The 20867-nt window shown below is 45.4% G+C and overlaps 1 protein-coding gene across 1 annotated transcript in view; it reads right to left on the reverse strand.

The window, feature by feature from the left end:
- The window catches only part of LOC124716735 (DNA topoisomerase 2), a 137938-nt gene that overhangs the window by 35547 nt on the left and 81524 nt on the right, over positions 1-20867 (reverse strand). Inside the window, exon 19 of the mRNA XM_047243279.1 lies at positions 19752-19985. Within this exon, the coding sequence (XP_047099235.1) occupies positions 19752-19985 (234 nt within the window). The remainder of the gene's footprint in view (positions 1-19751; positions 19986-20867) is intronic.

Below are 20867 nucleotides of genomic sequence, written 5' to 3' on the forward strand. Positions count from 1 at the left end.
AATATTCTTTGCAATACTGCGGCTATAATAGCCTTGCAATCAGTAATGTCACCTTCCAAGATAGTCAATTCAAAAAGCCCACGTCTAAGTCACTAGCATGTGACCTTGCAAGTTTGTTACCCAAATTATCTGTGACCATGTCACAATGAATACTTGTACACTAGGGCAGAAAGCATTTAATACAGTAGTGTTTGATTGGTTGGTTGGTTGGTTGGTTGAGGTTAAAGGGACCAAACAGCTAGGTCATCAGTCCCTTGTTTCAAATAGACTCCATTCTGCTAACGGGACACCTCAGAAAAGTCAGAACAAGAAAACGGAAAAAGGGGAAACGTAAAAGGGCAGTCACGTTGTCAATAGTAAAAACAAATGAGGGAAGTTGGCAAGAGAACGAACCCAACACTATGCTGAAGCAGCATAGGCAAGACCACCTGTGACTTAAAAGGTACAACTGCTATAATGCAGAAAGTACGTATGGGAATAGAAAAACTAACCAAGCCTTAAAAAGAAGGGGTAAAAACAGAGTAAAAGGGAAAGAAAAGAGGATTCCGGTCAGGGAGGTGAATCGGGAATCTCTGAACACTGCCTACAGTGGGAGACACCCAAACACTCACCGCCCTGCCCCAACACCAGAGGGAGATGAAAAACTTTAAAACTGAGAATAAAAACCACTCTCCCGGAGGAAACCTAGAACCAGAGAGACCATCCGGGAATCGTCAGCCAACATCAAAGGTAAAGTGTGGGGGAGTCTGTACTTAGCACGCAGAGCCAAAAGAAGGGGGCATTCAACCAAAATGTGGGCCACTGACTGGAAGGCTCCACAACCACATAGCGGGGGTGGCTCATCACGCAAAAGGAAACCATGGGTCAGCCTGGTATGGCCAATGCGGAGACGACACAGTGTGGTCGAATCCTTGCGGGAGAGGCGAAAGGAAGAACGCCATGGGCCTGGATTCACTTTAATGGCACGAAGTTTATTAGACAGTGGAGTAGCCTCCCAAGAATTGGCCCATGACTGTGCAAAGTGGGATTTGATGTGAAGCCGTAAATCCGCTGCAGGAGGGGTTACAGGAAACGGGGGGTAAGTAACTGCTCCCCCAGCCAAACGATCAGCGAGCTCATTACCCGGGATACCCACATGGCCCGGGACCCATAGGAAGTCAATGGAACAAGCAGCACGGTGAAGATCAGCGAGATGGTCATGGATGGCAGAGACCAAGGGATGGCGCGAAAAACACCGGTCAATAGCAAGAAGGCCACTCATCGAGTCCGTACATAACAAAACGCGGTTGTGTTGGGATTGTTTAATAAAGGTAAGGGCCCGGGAAATTGCCATCAATTCCGCAGTAAACACCCCACATGTAGGTGGCAGCAGATGACTTTCCGTTCCAACAGAGGATGTGAAGGCATACCCAACACAATCAGCAGATTTAGAGCCATCAGTGTAAAAAACAACAGCATCCCGAAACTCCCATAAAATCTGGCGGAAAAAGGAACGGAACACCACCGGGCGGATGGAATCTTTCGGACCGCGGCGGAGATCCATCCGAATTCGAGGCCGAGGAACTAACCAAGGAGGGGTGGAGGGGAGGGAGCGAGGAAGACAGGACAAAGAAGGAAGCCGAAAATCACGGTTAAGAGACGCAAGGCGCAGTCCAACCGGTAAACCCGCCCGAGGGCGGGAGTCAGGCGGGCGACGTCCATGGTCTGGGAAGAGGATAGAATAGGAAGGATGAGCGGGAGAAGAACGGATAGTAAGGGCATAAGACACCAGAAGCTGGGACCGCCGAACAGAAAGGGGGGGGATCCCAGCTTCAACCAGGAGACTATCAACAGGGCTAGTAGGGAAGGCACCGGTGACCAAACGGATACCACGATGGTGGACCGGATCCAGCACGTGCAGCGTGGAAGGAGCAGCTGAACCATAAACTTGACAACCATAGTCCAAACGTGACAGAACTAGAGCACGATAAAGACGGAGGAGGAGGGAACGGTCCGCACCCCAAGAGGAGTGGGCAAGGAAGCGAAGGACATTGAGTTTACGGAAACATCCTACCTTCAGGAGTCTGATATGGGGCAGCCAAGTGAGCTTGTTGTCGAAAAGAAGACCTAGGAAACGAAACTGTGGAACCACAGGCAATCTTTGTGCAGCGAGATAGAGCTCTGGATCAGGGTGGACCGTAGTACGGCGACAGAAGTGGACCACCCACGATTTTAAAGGAGAGAATTGAAACCCGTGTGAGAGGGTCCATGCAGAGGCACGCCGTATAGCCACCTGGAGCTGCCGTTCTGCAGATGGCATCGAGGAGGAACTAACCCAAATGCAGAAATCGTCCACATACAGGGCAGGGGCGACCAAGGGACCGACAGAGGCCACAAGTCCATCGATAGCAATGAGGAAAAGAAGGACACTCAAGACAGAACCCTGTGGGATGCCCGTCTCCTGGGTCCGTGGAGAACTAAAAGCAGTACCAACTCGAACTCTGAATGACCGATGGATCAGGAACTGGCGGATAAAAATCTGGAGTGGGCCCCGAAGGCCCCACTGATGAAGGGTTAGTAAGATGTGATGGCGCCAGGCCGTGTCATAGGCCTTGCGAAGGTCAAAAAACACTGCAACCAAATGGCGGCGCTGGGAAAAAGCCTGCCGAACTGCGGATTCCAAGCGAAGTAAATGATCGATTGGAGATCGTCCCTCTCGAAAGCCACACTGGTAAGGGGACAATAGATCCCGAGATTCGAGGACCCAAGTGAGCCGACGGGCTACCAGCCGTTCAAGTAACTTACAACCAACATTGGTCAAACTAATGGGCCGATAGCTGTCAACAGATAGGGGATTCTGACCAGGCTTAAGGACAGGAACCACAATGCTATCCCTCCACTGAGAAGGGAAGTCACCCTGGAGCCAGATACGGTTAAACACCCGAAGAAGATGGTGCCGTTGTGGAGCACTGAGATGTTGAAGCAGCTGGTTATGAATGGAATCTGGGCCAGGGGCCGTATCGTGAGAAGAAGATAGAGCAGAAAGAAATTCCCATTCAGTGAAAGGTTCGTTGTAAGATTCTGACTCACAAGTGGTGAAACATAAGGTGACAGCTTCAGCCTGCTGTTTTTGATGAAGGAAAGCAGCTGGATAGGAGGCCGACGCTGATGCCACTGCAAAATGGGTCGCAAGATGTTCTGCGAGAACTAATGGGTCCGTACAAATGCCATCTGGGAGGTGAAGGCCTGGGAGGGTGGAGTGCCGATGGCAACCTTGGAGAGAGCGAAGTGTAGCTCATACCCGTGACAGGGGGACAGTGGAACCAAGGGAAGAAACGAATCGTTCCCAACATATCCGCTTGCTCTGTTTGATTAAATAACGGGCTTTAGCGCGAAGGCGCTTAAAGGTAGAAAGGCTGGCTACAGATGGGTGCCTCTTAAAGTGTTGCAAAGCTCGACGGCGATCACGGATGGCAATGGCAATGGCCGTACTCCACCACGGGACTTGCCGACGACGAAATTGTCCAGATGAGCGCGGGACAGCAAGGTTAGCAGCGCGAACAATCGCGTCACACACGTCACGTAGGACGTCATCAATACAACCCGACAAAGAGGGAGAAAACTCGACCTGTGCAGTATATAGAGGCCAATCGGCGCGGTGGAAAGACCAATGAGGTAACCTCTCCATCGGGGAGCGGGAAGGGAGCGTGATAATCAACGGGAAATGGTCACTGTCACAAAGGTCGTCGTGTGGCGACCAGTGTAATGAAGGGAGGAGAGAGGGAGAAGAAAGAGAAAGATCAATGGCAGAAAAGGTCCCATGACCAGCACTGAAATGAGTAGGGGAGCCATCATTAAGAAGGCACAGGTCGTGGTCTGCAATAAATTGGTCTATAAGAAGACCTCGTCTAGATGGAAAGGCACTGCCCCACAAAGGATGATGAGCATTAAAATCCCCAAGGAGGAGGAAGGGAGGAGGAAGTTGCTGAAGAAGGGTGGTTAAGGCAGCAGGTGTAAGAGTCCTGTCAGGAGGGAGATAAAGATTGCATACTGTGACTGCAGAGTCTAAGTGGACCCTAACAGCAACCGCTTCCAATGTAGTTTGGAGAGGAATCCACGTGCTAGCAATGTCTGTACGGACCAACGTACAAACGCCACCAGAAGCCCGCAAGGGTCCGACCCGATTTCGACAGAAAACACGGAACCCACGGAGGGTCGGTGAGTGAGCATCAGTAAAATGAGATTCCTGTAGAACCACACAAGCTGCTGAGTAGGACGAAAGAAGGGATTTCAATTCCGGAAGGTGACGATAGTAGCCATTACAATTCCATTGGAGAACCACAGAACGATGGTTTAAATGAGGGCTGAACACGCTAAATCCAGTCATACCGCCGGGTCCCCACCCGTCACCGACAAGGAGGGGGCGACATCCATAAACGACAGGTCAGAGTCCGGTTGTGAAGTCGGGGAAGGGACCTCCGGTGACACCAGAGGCTCTTTGTCCCGGGACTTATGTTTCTTCTTCTTTTCAGGCTGAGATCGAGGAGGGCTGTGTGGCATAATGGAGCCAGCTGCAGCAAGATCAGGAACAGAAAGAGACCGGGCGACCTGGGGGCCTATAGACCGCGGCTCTCGCGGTCGCCGCGCTGCAGCAGACCTTTGACCTGGAAGGTGCCGGGAAGGGGCATCCCGGGAGAGGCGCCCTTGACCGGCAGACGCCGAAGGAGTGGGACACTTCTCCGGCTGGGGAGGGGGAGCAGCGCCCAGAGGAGAAGGTGTGGGAGCCGCAGGGGAGGGGGGAAGGAGAGGGGTCCGGGATGGGGGTAAGGAAGGGGGAGGAAGGGATGAAGATGTAACCAAGGCGTAACTAGATGTCGTGGACACAGGGTGCAATCGTGCATATTTCTTACGGGCCTCTGTGTAGCTTAAACGATCAAGGGACTTATACTCTTGTATCTTTTTTTCTTTCTTATAGACTGGGCAATCTGCTGAACGTGGAGAATGACTACCATGACAATTTACACATGCAGGAGGGGGAACACAGGGACTCCCCTCATGGAGTGGACGTCCACAGTCACCACAGAGAGGGTCCTGGGAACAGCGAGAAGACATGTGGCCAAAACGCAAGCACTTAAAACACCGCATAGGAGGTGGGATGTACGGCTTCACATCACAGCGATAGACCATAATCTTCACTTTCTCAGGAAGGGTATCCCCTTCAAAGGCCAGGATAAAGGCACCAGTATCAATACGATTATCTTTAGGACCCTTCTGAACACGCCGAACAAAGTGAACACCCCGCCGTCCGAGATTGTCCCGAAGTTCCTCATCAGTTTGAAGGATGAGGTCTCTGTGAAAAATCACACCTTGTACCATATTTAGAGACTGGTGAGGGGTAATGGACACGGGAATTGTGCCAAGATGGGTACAGGCACGAAGGGCCGCAGATTGGGCAGCCGAAACAGTTTTTATCAGCAACGAACCCGACCGCATCTTGCTCAGGGAGTCCACTTCGCCGAACTTGTCTTCAATGTGTTCCACAAAGAATAAAGGTTTGACACTGGTGAAAGTATCTCCATCAGTCCTGGTGCAAACTAGATAACGGGGGAAAGGTTTTGCCCCTAGACGACGGGCCTGACCCTCCTCCCAGGGGGTAGCCATGGAAGGGAAGGCCGAAGGGGCAAGAGAAGCAGCACTTGAGGAATCAGTACCACGCAGAGAGACGGCCGCAGAAGAGCGGCCAGAGTTTTGGACCCGTATGCGTTTCATCTGCATAGCGTCCGCCCTGATACCACCCACTCCGATCAGGGGCTCTCCTCACGGGCGCCACCCAGCCACAGCAAGGGCCGTCTGGCACGGCGGCCATTGCCGGGAGTTCCGATGCTCCAGGATGACGAGCAACCACTCCAAGGCATGCATGAGGAGGTCACAGCTCAGGTATCAGAAGTGTGATCCCTGTGTGTTCAGGGGGCTCAACCAAAAGGGTACATAGCGACCCCACCACACGGGCTGGCTACCGTGCTGGCTATGCACCCTAGCATCAGACAACGACGTAAAAGAAAAGGTGGAATGTACTAGGAGGGCACACGTCGGAGACACTAGGTAAGGTGCTCTTCCCCAAATGGCTCACACTACGGAAGAGAAATTTTGGAATGGAGGTCAAACCCCAGAGGGGGACCAAGGAATGCCAAAAGGAGGAGATGATTACGCAACAAAGCCGGAGTGTAAAACCAACAGAACCAGGAGGATAGCGGGGGCCAACATAAGCAAGTACACCAATACAGGGAGAGGAGAGGGCGAGGGGAAAGGGGTATGGAAGGGAAAGGAGGGGAAGGGAAAGGAAATGCAGCCCGGGAGAGAGAGAAGGCTGCAATGGCTCGGGGCCCCGTGCTCGCCACGCACGTATCCACAAAAGAGTTGTGGACCCCCTGGGGGGAGTAGTGTTTGATTTGTAAATAAAATGTTTCCTTTGAATCTTGGTACCCACTGCTGTCAATGGAAACAACCTACTGCCTCGTACTGAGTGCAGTGATTTAATATGACGGAGACACAGTTTGAAGCAATTTTAAATCTTAATTGCTTAGGTTTGATATATCTTAAGTCACACATTTCAGTTATTAATATATTTGAATTTATAATTAATATGCTTTAAAAAGAAACCTCAAATTAAAAATCTGGAAACATTCTGAATTCAGAAAATATAAATGGCAGCTGAACATATCTGCATGGATAAATTTCACCATTGTGAAATCTCAGCCCCAAGGGCAACAGACAAGTCTGACCATTACATTGTAAAGATCAAAATAAATGACTGCTATGGTAAAGAAGAATTCTACAAATAAAAGCACAAGAAAATTCAACCAAACCAAATTAATAAATATGGAGTACTACAAATTAAAATTTATTAAAGAATTAGGTCCAATAAGTCCAAGGAAGAGCACAATCACCCAGTTTAGGAAAGACTCCAAAGCTTTGATACCCCAATCCCAAATGTTAGAATAAATTTATAACTAATAAAACAAAGGAATTTGAAACTTAACAGTCCACTGAAACCCATTTGAAACACTTATTTTACGATCCAATTTGAAATAAATAGGAATCACTGATTTAAACAAAAGGTAGTGGTATAGGTAAACATATACTTCTAAAATTGTTATAATGAAACTGGTTACTAAATTATAATTTTATTGAAGTTTATAGGTCCTGCAATTGGTAGGAATATTTAGGATTAATGTAATTAGGTGAAATCTGGAACAAATGATCGAGTACAATTGAAAGAATTTTTTAAAATTTTTTTTTTTTAAAACTAAGATGGTTTTGTGTTAAAACAGTATCGAAGTTAAACCCTGTGGTATTTAAAGAAGAAACCAACTGAGAGAATCAAAATTGATTAGAAAATTAAAATGTAATTAGTGAAAATGTTGTAAGTGGCGTGTTTTGTCAATAATGAATAAAAGACCTATTCTGCCACATTCAGTGAAGCTGCATTATTAGCAAATAGTAGTCAAAATGAAAGAACCCAGCAGGCGGGAAATTTCACAAATTCCACCCATAAAATTGGACAAGCAATACTTTTTAAAAACGCACTAGAAGTAATAGAAAAAATTTCAAGCAAAAGTTCAACTCAAATTCTAAACTGAAGGAAACACTTCATGGCATTTGCTTCACAACTGCTACCAAATCGTCAGGCAATAGACCGTACCACTCTAGCTGTCAACACAACTGGCACAGCTAAGAGTATCCTACGACTTCCACATCGCTGGCAACGGGTTATACACAATGCTGGTGACTACTATGAAGGTCAGTGAAACTTTCAAACACGTATCTGTTTTGTATGAGCTGTAAATAAATACTCGCCACTATTGAAGTTCCAACCCTCATAGTTATGTATGAATAGGGCTGCAGTTATTGAATCTGAAACAGTGAGAAGTTTAACCCAGCCTGAAGGGTCAAAGGGAAGCTGGTGACTTATTTCAACTACGTTTTGTCAGTTTACAATATTATGAAAAAGATAGTTGCTACTCACCATATAGCAGATATGCCGACTCACAGACAGGCACAAGGAAGAGATTCTCAGAATGTGACACACACACACACACACACACACACACACACACACACGTGCACACTCACCACTGTCCGGCTACTGAAGCCCGAGTATTTCTGACAAAGATCTAGTTCGCAGAAAACTCGCTTTCTGAGACTTTTTGTTGTGCCTATCTGTGACTCAGCATCTCTACTATATGACGAGTAGCAACTGTACTTTTCATAATATTGTTACATTCCATCCTGGGTTTTCCATAATTTGATTTTGATAGTTCATCTGCATAGATAACAAATACAGGCCCATCAATTAACATTTCCTAAAAATCTTCGGAGCAGTACATCTTTTATTTGTACACACCCCCTGACACAGAGTGTGGGTGGATCCCCACTGCAACTGCACACGACATATCGCACATCACAGAAGCTCCAAGGGGCAAGATTTAAGGTATATTGCCCCATCAGAAACTGTTTGGTGCGTCACAACAACAAAATCCAGGCCATGAGCTTATGTTCAAGTTTTTGTTTCTCTCTTCCTGTAAGTGTGAATTTCCTATTGTGAACCAGCATAAACAGTAAATTCAGCGACTTTTAGAGAAACTTAACAAACGTAAGTAAAATATAAACTTTTTTGTTTCTGTTGGTACGGCTGTATCCAAGTTCCCACTATACTTGGGGAGGGGGGGACCATTTCTAATGGGAGAGCTGGCCATTCCACACTCCCAACCAGTTTGTCAGTAGCATTTGTGATGTCTGAGCAACAGGTACACTCAACCATTGCACAATGCACGATTATAAAATTTCTTGCTTGTGAAGGAGATCAAGCAACAATTTTTTAGAGATGGATGCCACAGTTCACGAAAAAATTTCGATGACTCATGTTTAGTTGGCATAGAGTTCAGGGAGGACAAGAACTAGTACAAAAATCAGTAACACGATCGCCGTCCTCGAACCAGCATTATGGATGAAAACATTCACACAGTCAAGACATTGTTTAAGAAAACCAACAGGTGAGTGCATCCAAAATTGCAGAATAGGTTGAAATAAGTTGCAGGAGCTATCAAATAATCATCAGAAATTACCTGAAGTTCAGGAAAGTTTGTGCTATGTGGGTCCCCCACCTTTTACTGCAGATCAGAAGTTGGGAGTTTGCAGGTCTGGGAGATGTTTACAGCAAGGTTTTGCAAAGAAGAAAAATTTCTTAGACGGATCCTGACCTGCGACGACATGTGCATCCACCACTACAATCCAGAACAAAAACTAACCAGTATGGTGTGGCAGAGGAAAGGGGGGAGAGCGTCAGTGTAAACCAAGAATCTAATGTCAGCTGCCACCGTTCTTCCTACCATCTTCAACCGCAGTCATTTTGTTAATTGATATTTCACTTTAATGATGCACAATGAATGCTGATTACAACTGTGAGCTGTCAAACTGGGTGAGGGCTGGATATTGCTGCAAAAGACAAGAGCTATTTGAGAGGCCATCATCCTCCACGACAATGCCAGGCCCCACAATGCAGCTGTAACTGACTCGAAACTTCAATAAGTGCACTGAACTGAATTTCATCATCCTCCCTACACTCCAAGGCTTATCAACTTGTGGTGCTTTTTTTGGGTGCTGACAGAAGCTCTACAAGGGCAACAGTTTGATAATGAGATGGGCATGGAGGGATACTAGTACAATTGCCTACTGACAACCAGTTTCATTCTCCACTGCTTGGGACAAAAAAAAATCTTCCTTGTTCAGACAATTTTTTTGCTAAAGAAGGAAACAATACATAACAAAAATCCCATTTATATCTGATTTGCCCTCAAAAAACCCACATCCTATAGTAGTACACAGCTTTGAACTTGGGTGTAGGTGTTACATTATCAACGTAGTCCCACATTTTAACTGAATTAATCACTCTGTAGCATGTCATTGGAGATTAACAATCCTTTGCATCAAAATACTCAACCAATTGTCTCTCCCTGGAGGACCATCATTCGAGTTTAGATTTGCGTTATAACAAATTTCCAGTGTCTTAATTAGACATGTGCCAGTCAGAATTATACCTTACTGAGCAGGTTGCCCTTGCTAGTGTTTTATTCAAGTCACCTTATGTGGGATGAACACGCAAAAATACTAGGCAAGAGGAGTTTTCAGCACTTTATGCCCTTTGAGCCCTAATGTGAGAACAGCAGCCAAGTGCTCAACAGTTACATGCCATTCCTACGTACATTCAGTTGCTATATGTATGAGATCTTTTGCAAATGGATACAATTATCGAACTACAGAAAATGTCCACAAGAACAATAATAAAAGCCATTCTCCAGCTCATTACTAAGAAACTTGTTTGAAGAGTTAATGATTCTATTCCACCATTTGGGTATATCTTCAATTCACAAAGAACAGCATCAACAACTATTACATTTGAAGACTATACACAGCCATGGAACAAAACTTATACTTAACTAACATTTAGCAAGAAAGAATTCGAAACAGTATATTCTGCTGGGATCTGAAATATACAACAAATATTCCGAAAAGGTTTAAGAGACATGTAAAAACAAATCTATTTAAATCTTACTTTTTAAATAATACACAAATAATACAGTGCATCCTCAATTGTTATTTAGATGAAGTAAGAGTTGGTAAACATGCTCCAATTGTTCGAAGAGATTTTGGGATTGCAGCCGGTCGTCATAAATTTCATTCCACCATATTTCAACTGGACACCTGCCAGTTATCTTCTGGCGAGCCATCTAAGACTGATGACGACATCCTTCGTTCTGCCATATATCGCACGCTGATAGTACTGCCGCGCATAGGTGAGAGTCAGTGACAGAAGGATCACACAGCCTGGCGGCAGCACCCTCGCTGGTGAAACTGCAAGGATCAGCTCTCTTCAGTGTTGTCATTCGCTGCAGTTATTAAAGTATTACGGAGTCTTCATCTTGAGCAAATCTCGGAGATGATAGGATTCCACGCACTATCCAGCTGGTAGCTACTGTTGCGGTTGGCTTTTTCACGATGCGTATTTCAACAGCTTCTTTTATAACGGAGTCCCAAAAATCTGTTGTTGTGGCCAAAATTAACGATTTGTCATACTCCATTGAATGTCCATTGGAGATACAATGTTCTGCAATTGCAGACTTGCTGGGTCACAGGAGATGAGTGCAACGCAACATTCTTACACTGTGTGTGTTTGTCCTATACAGGCCGTAGCCCACTGGCAAGGCATTTTATAAATTCCCGCTTTCCACAATTGCGAATTTTCCTTCACTGATCCCAGCAGATCCAAAACATTAGATGATGGGCGGAAAATCACTTTCACCTGAATGTTATTAAAGATTCTTCCTATTTTGAAGTAAATATTTCCAACGAAGGGAACAAAAGCTAGGAACTTTCCTTGTACATTCTCCTCTTTATCCATTTTTCCAGGTCTTGGTTTTAGCTGAGAATGCCCTGTTAATTTGCTGGAACAAGTATCCATTGTCTCTGAACACTGTCCGTAAATGTGCAAGCTCTTCAGGTAAACTATGACATGGGTGGACAAAGTGATGAGATGGTCAACTGCAGAACAGTGTGCTATAAATCCACATTGTGAAGTGTTTAGTAAATTGCGAGGCTCGAGCCACCACACCAGCTGGGCAGGAATCATACATTCCATCACCTTGCAAACACAGCTGGTGGCAGAAATGGGGCAGTAGCTAGAAGAAAGATGTTTGTCATACCCTTATCTAAACCTGGTAGGGACAGTGGCTTCACACCACCGTATGGGAAATGTATCCTATGCCCAGATGTGGTTGTATGCATGAAGCAGAAAGTGCTTCCCACAAGAGAAAGGTTCTGCGACATCTGAATGCGAGCATTGTCTGATCCTGGGGCAGAGGATCAGGATGAAGTGAGAGTACGATCTAGCTCCCCCATAGAAAAGACAGCATTGTAGCACTTCTGAGAAGAGAAGGGAATTGCCCAAGCCACCTCTGCTCATTTCCAATGGAGAGGCAGAAAGATAGTGAAAGGAGCTCAAAATCCCTGAAAAATGGCGGCCCAAGGTGTTAGAGATAGCAAGAGAGTCCAGTGATATCATATGCTGCTGTCAAGCCAGAAATGGGGGAATGGATCATGGTCCCATGGAAACTTCTGAGGTTGGCCCACATGACAGAAAAAAGAGTGGAACTGTTAAACAAATGAATGTAATCCAGCTAGCTTTTTTGCTATCCAGAAGAACACAACGAAACTGTGCAAGCAACTGTTTATAACAAATGCAGTTTGCCATCGTAGGATCACTGTTAAAAATGCAGAGAGCACATCTCCATGAACGAATTGCATTATGGCACACTTCAGTCCACCGAGGGACCAGGACACGGCATGATAGAGATGAAGCGCAAAGAATGGAACATTTGGCGCTGCTAAGGAATACGTTTGTAAGATATGCCACCAGGGAAGAGTAAGGCATCGTTGGCCTTCGTAAGCCGCCATTTGACTGGGATAAGTCAGCGAAAGGATAGCACATGGGTCACTATTGTGTGTCAGAACGGACCACTCAAGATTATGGGCAAGCAGGGCAGTGCAGGAGGATGGGTCCAAATGGGAATGGTTGTGCCTGGAGTGTGAAAGGAACATGGATGCTCCTGTGTTAAGGCAGGAGGAGGTTAAGTTTGCCGAGGACAGTTCTCAGACAGGTTCTGGGCGAGTCCTAACAACATGGTGTGCATTTACATCATCGAGCAGCAGAAAGGGGTGAGGAATCTGATCAGTAAGTTGGAGAAAGTCTGCCCTGGTGTCATCAAATTACAGAGGGATGTTAATAGTACAAAGGGAAAAGGTGAACTGACAAAGGAAAAGGTGAACTGAAATAGCCTGAAGATGGGTACTGAGGGGGAGAGGTTCACTATGCACGTCATCCCATATGAGCAGCATGACTTCCCATGAGACGGAATGCCATCCTCTGTGAGGAGCGGGAGGGGAGGGGGGACTGGGAAGAAATGCGAGAGCTCAAAATGGTTGTGAGGGGACAATTGTTCTCTGCCTCCAGAAAACAAGTGGACGCTGCGATCAGCCACAAATCCTCTTTGTCAGATCGAAGGCCACGAATGTTCCACTGTAAGGGCAGGGGAGGAGGGAAGAAATGAAGGGGGTGTCACCTCAGCGGCTGTAGAGTGCCAGCCTTCAAAGACTCCCTGCTACAGGGTGCAGATCCTGCTCCATGAGATCTACGGAGGCATCTGCAGTCCCCCTCTTGCCAGTGTGCACCACCAACCATTTTTGTCGTAGACTCCTCAGTTTGACACAGAGGTTCGCCGGGCGAGGGTATCACGTGGCGACACTGTCTAAGAGGATCTCCGATTCAATAAAGGAGTAGACTCGTTGCATTTCTTTGACTTCTTGGAGCGTTTCCCATTGGCACAGGAAGACTCCTATGTTTCTTAGCTGGAGGGGCATAGGAAGTCTTCACAAGAGTACTCATTCTGTCCTTTTCAGCATGCCGGTTGTGTAGCAGTGGACTTTGCCCTGTGGGGCGAAGGTTTGGTGGCTTGCTGCACAGATGGACAAGGAGACGGCGGTGCTACCATGACACTGGGCTATTTTACAACTGCAGTGCTTAATTTGTGGTCGCATGTCTGCGTGGGCATGTCCGTGGAGCGAGATTTAGAAAGAACAGTACTTTAAGTGCCAGATGGTAGAACAAGTTTGTGACTAGCCAATAACATGTGAGCAAGTAAGTAAGGCATTTTTTCCATTGCCAGGATCTTCTGGACAGCTTGCTCATCGAGATATATGGGACAATCTCGACAGGAAGCAGCATGGTCGCTACTGCAGTTGATACAATGGGGAGGATGTGGCGAACAATCACTCTCGTGAGCATCCCTGCCACAGGTTACATATTTAGCCGAGTATCGACAGGACATTTGAGTGTGGCTGAAATGATGATGCTGGTAGCGGCTCATCGGGTTAGGAATGTACGGTCTGACTGTGATAACTTCATAGCCTGCTTAGATCTTGCAAGGAAGCACCATTCCATCAAATGTCAAAACAAGAGGGCGTGTGGGCACTAAGGATGCATCAACCATTTTCAAAACCTGGTGGACTGCAATGACACTCTGATCACAGAGATATGGTTGGTTGGTTTAAAGGCAGGAGAAGGGACCAAACTATGAGGTCATCAGTCCCTTGTTCCTAATGAAACAATGCCATAAGTGTGAGAATAAAATGGATGAAACATATAACACAAAACGGAAAGAAAGGAAAAGCCACAAGAACAAAGGGAAGGCAACGAACACAAAAGAACAAAAGAGGACAAGAAAACAACAAAGACGTTAGAAACAGAAGAGAGTAAAACATGAAAGCAGATTACAGTGGCTGGCCCAGCCTCCGCCAGTACACTGGTCACCGGACTCGTCCTAAAGGCTCCTGTTGTTAATCGAACCCCACAGTGGTGCACAGGGTCGAGTAAATGCAATACTGAAGGCGCTGCAGAACCATAAACCACACTCCCATAGTGAACTCGCGATTGGACAAGGGCTCTGTAGAGCTGCAGCAGCTTACAGCTATCTGCACCGCAATCGGTGTTGCTCAGGCAATGGAGGGCATTGAGGTGCTGCCAACACTTCTGATTAAGCCAGGAAGATGAGGGAGCCAAGTCAATCGAGCGTCAAAAACCAGTCCTAGGAATTTATATGTCTCCAGTACAGTGAGTGGATTGTCATTAAGGTAAAGTGCGTGTTGCGGTTGAACGGTACGACACTGACAGAAGTGCATGCCATGACTTTGTGGATGAAAACTGGAAGCCGTGGGCTAGAGCCCATGACTGCGCCTTGTGGATGGCTCCCTGCAGGCGCCGCTCAGCAACAACAGTACTGGAGCAGCAGTATGAAATGCAGAAGTCGTCTGCATACGGAGAAGGTGAGACGGAGGGCCCGACAGCTGCTGCTAGTCTCTTAATGGCCACACTAAAAATAGAGACACTCAATACAGAGCCCTACAGGACTCCATTCTCCCGGATACGGATGGAAGTATGGGAGTCAACAACTAGGACACGGGAAGTATGGAGTGACAGGAAGATTTGGATAGAAATTGGGAGTGGTCCCCGGAGACCCCACTCATATAATGTAGGAAGGATATGATGTCACCAAGTAGTGTCGTATGCTTTACGTAAGTCAAAAGACATCAGGTGTTGCCGCCTGGAAAAGGCTGTTTGGATGGCAGACTCGATGGACACAAGATTATCAGTGGTAGAGCGACCCTGGAGGAAGCCGCCCTGACATGGAGCCAGCAAGCCACGTGACTAGGACACAACCCAACTGCCGACATACCATACATTCCAGCAGCTTACAAAACATGTTGGAGAGGCTGTTCGGCCGACAGCTATCCACATTAAGAGGGTTTTTACCGTGTTTATATTTGAATTTCTATTTCTGTCAGACCATCGAACAGAACACCATGGGAAGAATTCAGAGTTATATGGGCCTCAATATGAGCAGGATAGCTGTGGAGAAATGAAGCAAGCAGCAGTTGTGCCTGAGAATCAGAAGTAGTCTCCAGAAGCGAAGTGCCATTGCGTAAACAAGCAGGATTTCACAGGTCTGGGAACTGCATCAACACCCTTCATAATGAGGAATGGATGTACCATTGCAATGGACTGACCTCTTTCAGTACATGAAACCATAAGGAACTGCTGCAGCAGGGAGGGTCTTTCAATCTTTATCCCATTTACGTTTGTTAGATGTTGACTGCGAAGAGGATTGGCTCACTGCACGAAAATCCTCATGATTGCCAGTGTGTCCAATAGTGTGATCCTTCCAACTGGGGGCAGGAGCCTTCAGAGGTGGCCTCACTTGCGTTAGGTGATTATTCAAACCTCAGGTCACACCTGCCTAACACCTTACAGAGGGAAATATCTGCAATTTAGGAGTGTAGCAGTTGAGGTAATCACCCCTCCCTGGGCCTGGCCTGTACCAGAGGGGTACCGTATTTACTCGAATCTAAGCCGCATCTGAAAAATGAGACTCGAAATCAAGGAAAAAAATTTCCCTAATCTAAGCCGCATCTGAAATTTGAGACTCTAAATTCAAGGGAGAGAAAAGTTTTAGGCCGCACCTCCAAATCGAAAGAAAGTTGGTCCATTGTAATATGAGACACAATTTAGGTCGAATGAATGACGATGCAGCTACAGTAGTTTGGTTCGAGTCTTAAGCTTGGCAGTTAAGCTTTACCAGGTAGCCATTGCTATGCGTCAGGCGCTCCGTCCATATTTATACCGGAACCCTTCCTTTTTTACGTGCTTCGTATGGTTTGAATCGATTGCTTACTTTTCTTTGATCTGATAAGTGCCGTTCTCTTTGTTATAGGTGTTTACGTCACTCTAAGCTGAAAATGCATTATTGTACTGTGTCATGCATTGTTTGTCGCATTCTGATAGTGCGTGTTTACGACCTGTCGCCGCTCGCGGCATGGCTTGCATTTGTGCGCACTACCGCCGCTTACGATAAAAAAAGAGGAATTGCCTCATTAGCGAAACAATGGCAAGATACTGCGATTTGTTGTTACTTACACTGCTGCTTTCTTTGATAATGATCAACAAGAACCAAATAATACGCCTGCGTATGATAGAAGATGTTCTGAACGAGAGTTTGGCTAAAATTTTTCACCGTTTGAAAATCTTTGCAGACGCCTCTTTTGTTCATTACATTCTGCACAGAAATTAGAGTCATCTTAGATTTAAAAATCTAGTCAATTGCCGTGCTTCATTTCTGACTGTATCGCTATTAGGCATAAGAATAATACGAATATAAACATGACATGATGTGTATATTCTTACGCGTTTACTGTTGTCTCACATTAGTTTCGTAGTTTATTAGGCAGACAGGATTCAAATGAGATAGCAGCAAACACGAAAGAATACATGGCAAAATGTTTATATTCGTATTATTCTTAAGGTGAAGAGAATACTGCATGTGATTTACAATTCATAAAAGTTCCTGTTAGCAACCATCTCTTCTCACAGGTAGGAAAAAATTCAGAACTTAAAGAGTTGGCCATATTGACAAACATCCAAAACAGTCTTGCCAGTCGGATTTTCGTAGTACATCGAAATGATGCTACATTCGAAGATGAACAATACGGAATTTGTATTTACTTCATTGGATAATGCATGAAAATGCAGTGGTCGAAACTCGGGGCGGAGAAAAAAGCTCGTCTTCTACCTTTTTTTTCAATTTATTTACTGACTCAGAGGTTTTGGCACTAGTATTTATCTTTTTGCCTGCAAAGCATGCCTGTGTAGCGCTACATATATTCGACGGCAGAAGTTAGTTGTGGCGGCACCTACCAACATTTTTCAGAACTTCCGCTTACTTTGCACTCGATTCTAAGCTGCAGGCAGTTTTTTGGATTACAAAAACCTGAAAAGAGTGTGGTTTACATTCGAGTAAATATGGTACATGCGAACCCTCCCTGTCGACCCGGGGCTGGGAATTACACATTACCCAGTCACCTGTTACGTGTCAGATGTGTGGGCTAGCCTTCAGGAGTGCACAGGGAGGAAGAAAAAGAGAATCCTCTAATGCCAGAGATAGAGGAAGGATAAAGACGAAAAACAGGGAATAAAAACCACTGGTGGGATTGTTCTGATGTCAGTTACCGAAAATGCGGATCACATTCCCACATTCCCAAAAGCACCCCAGGCATGTTCCCCAAGACAGATGAAATGGGGTAGCAAGAGGATAGACATGCAGCACAGAAGGGAAAGGATACGGCAAAGACTGGGGCCTGTGGTAACCAAGCAGGACCCCGCCAAAGAGTGGCAAGCCCTCAGGGACGATGCGGGTCGTACACGGTTTGTCTGCCACTGAACACTTCCTCCGTCAGTGTCCACTTGATTCCAAACCTATGGCATCCTTTCTGCTCACCTTAATCAACTTTATACTTACTAGCAACTACTTCACCTCTGAGGGGCAGACATACAAACGTATCAACAGTATGGCCATGGGGGCCCAGGATGGCCCCTTACTATGCCAACCTTTTCATGGGTCACTCTGAGGGGACTTTCCTGTTATCCAGAAGCCTTCAAGCCACTGGTTTGTTTTCATACAATGATATCTTTGCCACATGGACACACGTTGAGTCTGACCGTAAAATTCCTGTAATCTCTGAATACGTTCTCCCAATCAAATTTCACATGGTCCTATTCTGAATTCCATGCCATTTTCCTTTATGTTCATCTTATCACTGAAGGCCAGCTACACATTTCTGTCCACATTAACAAGCAACAGTACTTACATTTTGACAGTTGCCATCACTTCCATGTCATACACTCCCTCCCACTCAGCCTTGGCATTTGAAGCAAATATACTTGCTCAGATGCAGACACTTTACAGCAATACATACCATTCTCTTCTCAGTCCTCACTGCACTAAATTACCCCACTAGCCAAGCTCAAAAACAGATTTCCTGCGCCATCACATCCAATCCTGGTACTGCTGATCTCTCCACAACACAACTTTGGAGTACACCACTTGTCAGTCGGTATTATCCTGGTCTTGAATGCATTATCAGCTACTTCGACAAGGCCACGACTTCCTACAATCATACCCTGGAAAGAGATTCACACTATCTGAGATTCGCCCACCACAGCTAGAATAGCTTTTTGTAGCCCTCCCTGTATGTTCCTTGTGCACCCACCTCCCTACCCTACAGCTCCTACCCCTGTGACCATCCTTGCTGTAAGCCTTGCCCTTCGCATCCTACCACCACCACCTTATACTGGCCCTGTGAGTGGCAAAACACGCACTTTCAGAATGAGAGCCATCTGTGAAACAGCACATCATGTACCAGCTGCTATGTAAACACTGTTTGGCAGTTTAAATCGACACATCTACCGCCAAGTTATCAGTTAGGACGAACGGGCATAGGCAGAGGGTGTATGTTGGCAACCCACGATATATCCTGTTGCAGATCATGCTCTACGACATCACAGTTGTGATATTGGTGCCTGCTTTAACATATGTGCCATCTGGATTCTTCATCCTGGCACCTGTTTCTCATATCACCACACATGGAAACTGGCACTACAACATGTCCTCGGTTCTCACAGATCACCTGATCTTAATTTATGTTAATTTCTTTAGTCCCGGAATTTCCTCACACCAATCCTTTCTTCACTGTTTTAGTTTTCTACATATTCATTTTGTGTGTGTATTTTCGCCCCCCCCCCCCCCCCCCAAAAAAAAAAAAAATTTCTATGTGTAATGCGCATGAGTTAAGAGTGAAAAGTGGAGCACAATGTTTTACCAGTAATCTCTAACTTGCGTATTACCCTATCTTCCTTTTTCAGCTCTCAGTTTTTCAAATCTTGCCCGGGACAGTCCCAAAAAAAATCAGTGTCTTCTCATACTATCCAATAGGTCTCCCTCAATCCGGGGTTCTGAGAGACTTTTTAACTCTACCTCTTTTTCTAAACCTCTCCAGTCCTTTTTTTTCACCCCTCTTCCTTCCCCTTCAACCCTTCTACCAGGAGCCACCAGCTCAAAAGCTCGCAAACGTGAACATTTTTTGTACGCGAGTGTCGTCCTCCTGCTGCTGCTGCTGCTGCTGCTGCTGCTGCTTGGCGACTATATTCATATTTAATGTGAGCTTTCGATCAACATAATATATCTTGCTCAACTCAAAATGCCTGAAAACCTACTAAAATATAGATATTCAGAGGCTACACAGAAATATCTGCAAAAACTTCTCATACTTACACGTTTGTCTCTGTTTTCCTTTACAGCAACTGCCTTTTTTGCCTTTTCTGCCTTTTTAATGCGGTCAGGATCAATTTTTGGAGCAATTCGCCTTCCGCTAGGTGAAGGCAGAGTGTTGGGCTTCTGACTGCTTACTCCAAGCTTTGTGCTTCCGACAGCTTTCTTGCCCTTGGCAGTCTTACCAACTACACCAACTGCTTCCTCTTCTCTCTCTTTTGCTTCAACTTTATCCAGCTAGAATAAAAATGAGTGGTATACTTAGTAAACAAGATCATCATCATAGTGAGACTAAATGCATCCTATATTCTTCTGAAACTGATGATAAATGACTTCCAGTTTAATCGTTTGCTACAGAATGAATTTATTGTGAACTGCTAACTACACCACCTTACTACATAAGCTGTGTGTCTCATTTTTCACTGAGAAATTTGTTTGTTTATAGCTATAAAAAAATTATGCTCCACATAAAACTGAAAGAGTGAAGAAAACCCTAAAACTGGAATGTTTAAAGCACGAGTTGAAACATGCAGGCTCTGAATTACTAATTCAAACTACAACTACAAAACAGTTCTGAGTAAGAAACAATGCTCAAACTTTTAAGTAACTGGCTGCTAAGTAAATATTAAGTTAATCATGTATAACTTACTTATGTACAGAAAAAAATGCACAGAAACATAATTCTTCATGAACTCTTCAACAAATTTTAGAACTGAGCTGTAATAAAATATCGGTTCTGGCCTGTTCTTTGTTCGTGGCACCGTAGGGTATTTCACTTACTCCAATTTTAATAAGATATATTACACTTTACATCAGAAGCAGGAAAACTGCAAGACTTAAAAATTAAACATCCCACAATATTTAGATTTTGCACTTTTTTTTACTGATAATTTCTCGGAGTCTGTATCATCCAAGTACATTTACATTCATAACAAATTTAATTTGTATTTTTTACTGATCAGAAAGAAATATCCTGCTCATGCTAGTGTATTAGTAATGAGCACTAACTGTACTGACATCTCTCTGTCTGTCTGTCTCTCTCTCTCTCTCTCTCTCTCTCTCTCTCTCTCTCTCTCTCTCTCTCTCTCTCTCTGTGTGTGTGTGTGTGTGTGTGTGTGT

This window comes from Schistocerca piceifrons, chromosome 9 (genome assembly GCF_021461385.2).
Source record: "Schistocerca piceifrons isolate TAMUIC-IGC-003096 chromosome 9, iqSchPice1.1, whole genome shotgun sequence".
NCBI lineage: Eukaryota > Metazoa > Arthropoda > Insecta > Orthoptera > Acrididae > Schistocerca > Schistocerca piceifrons.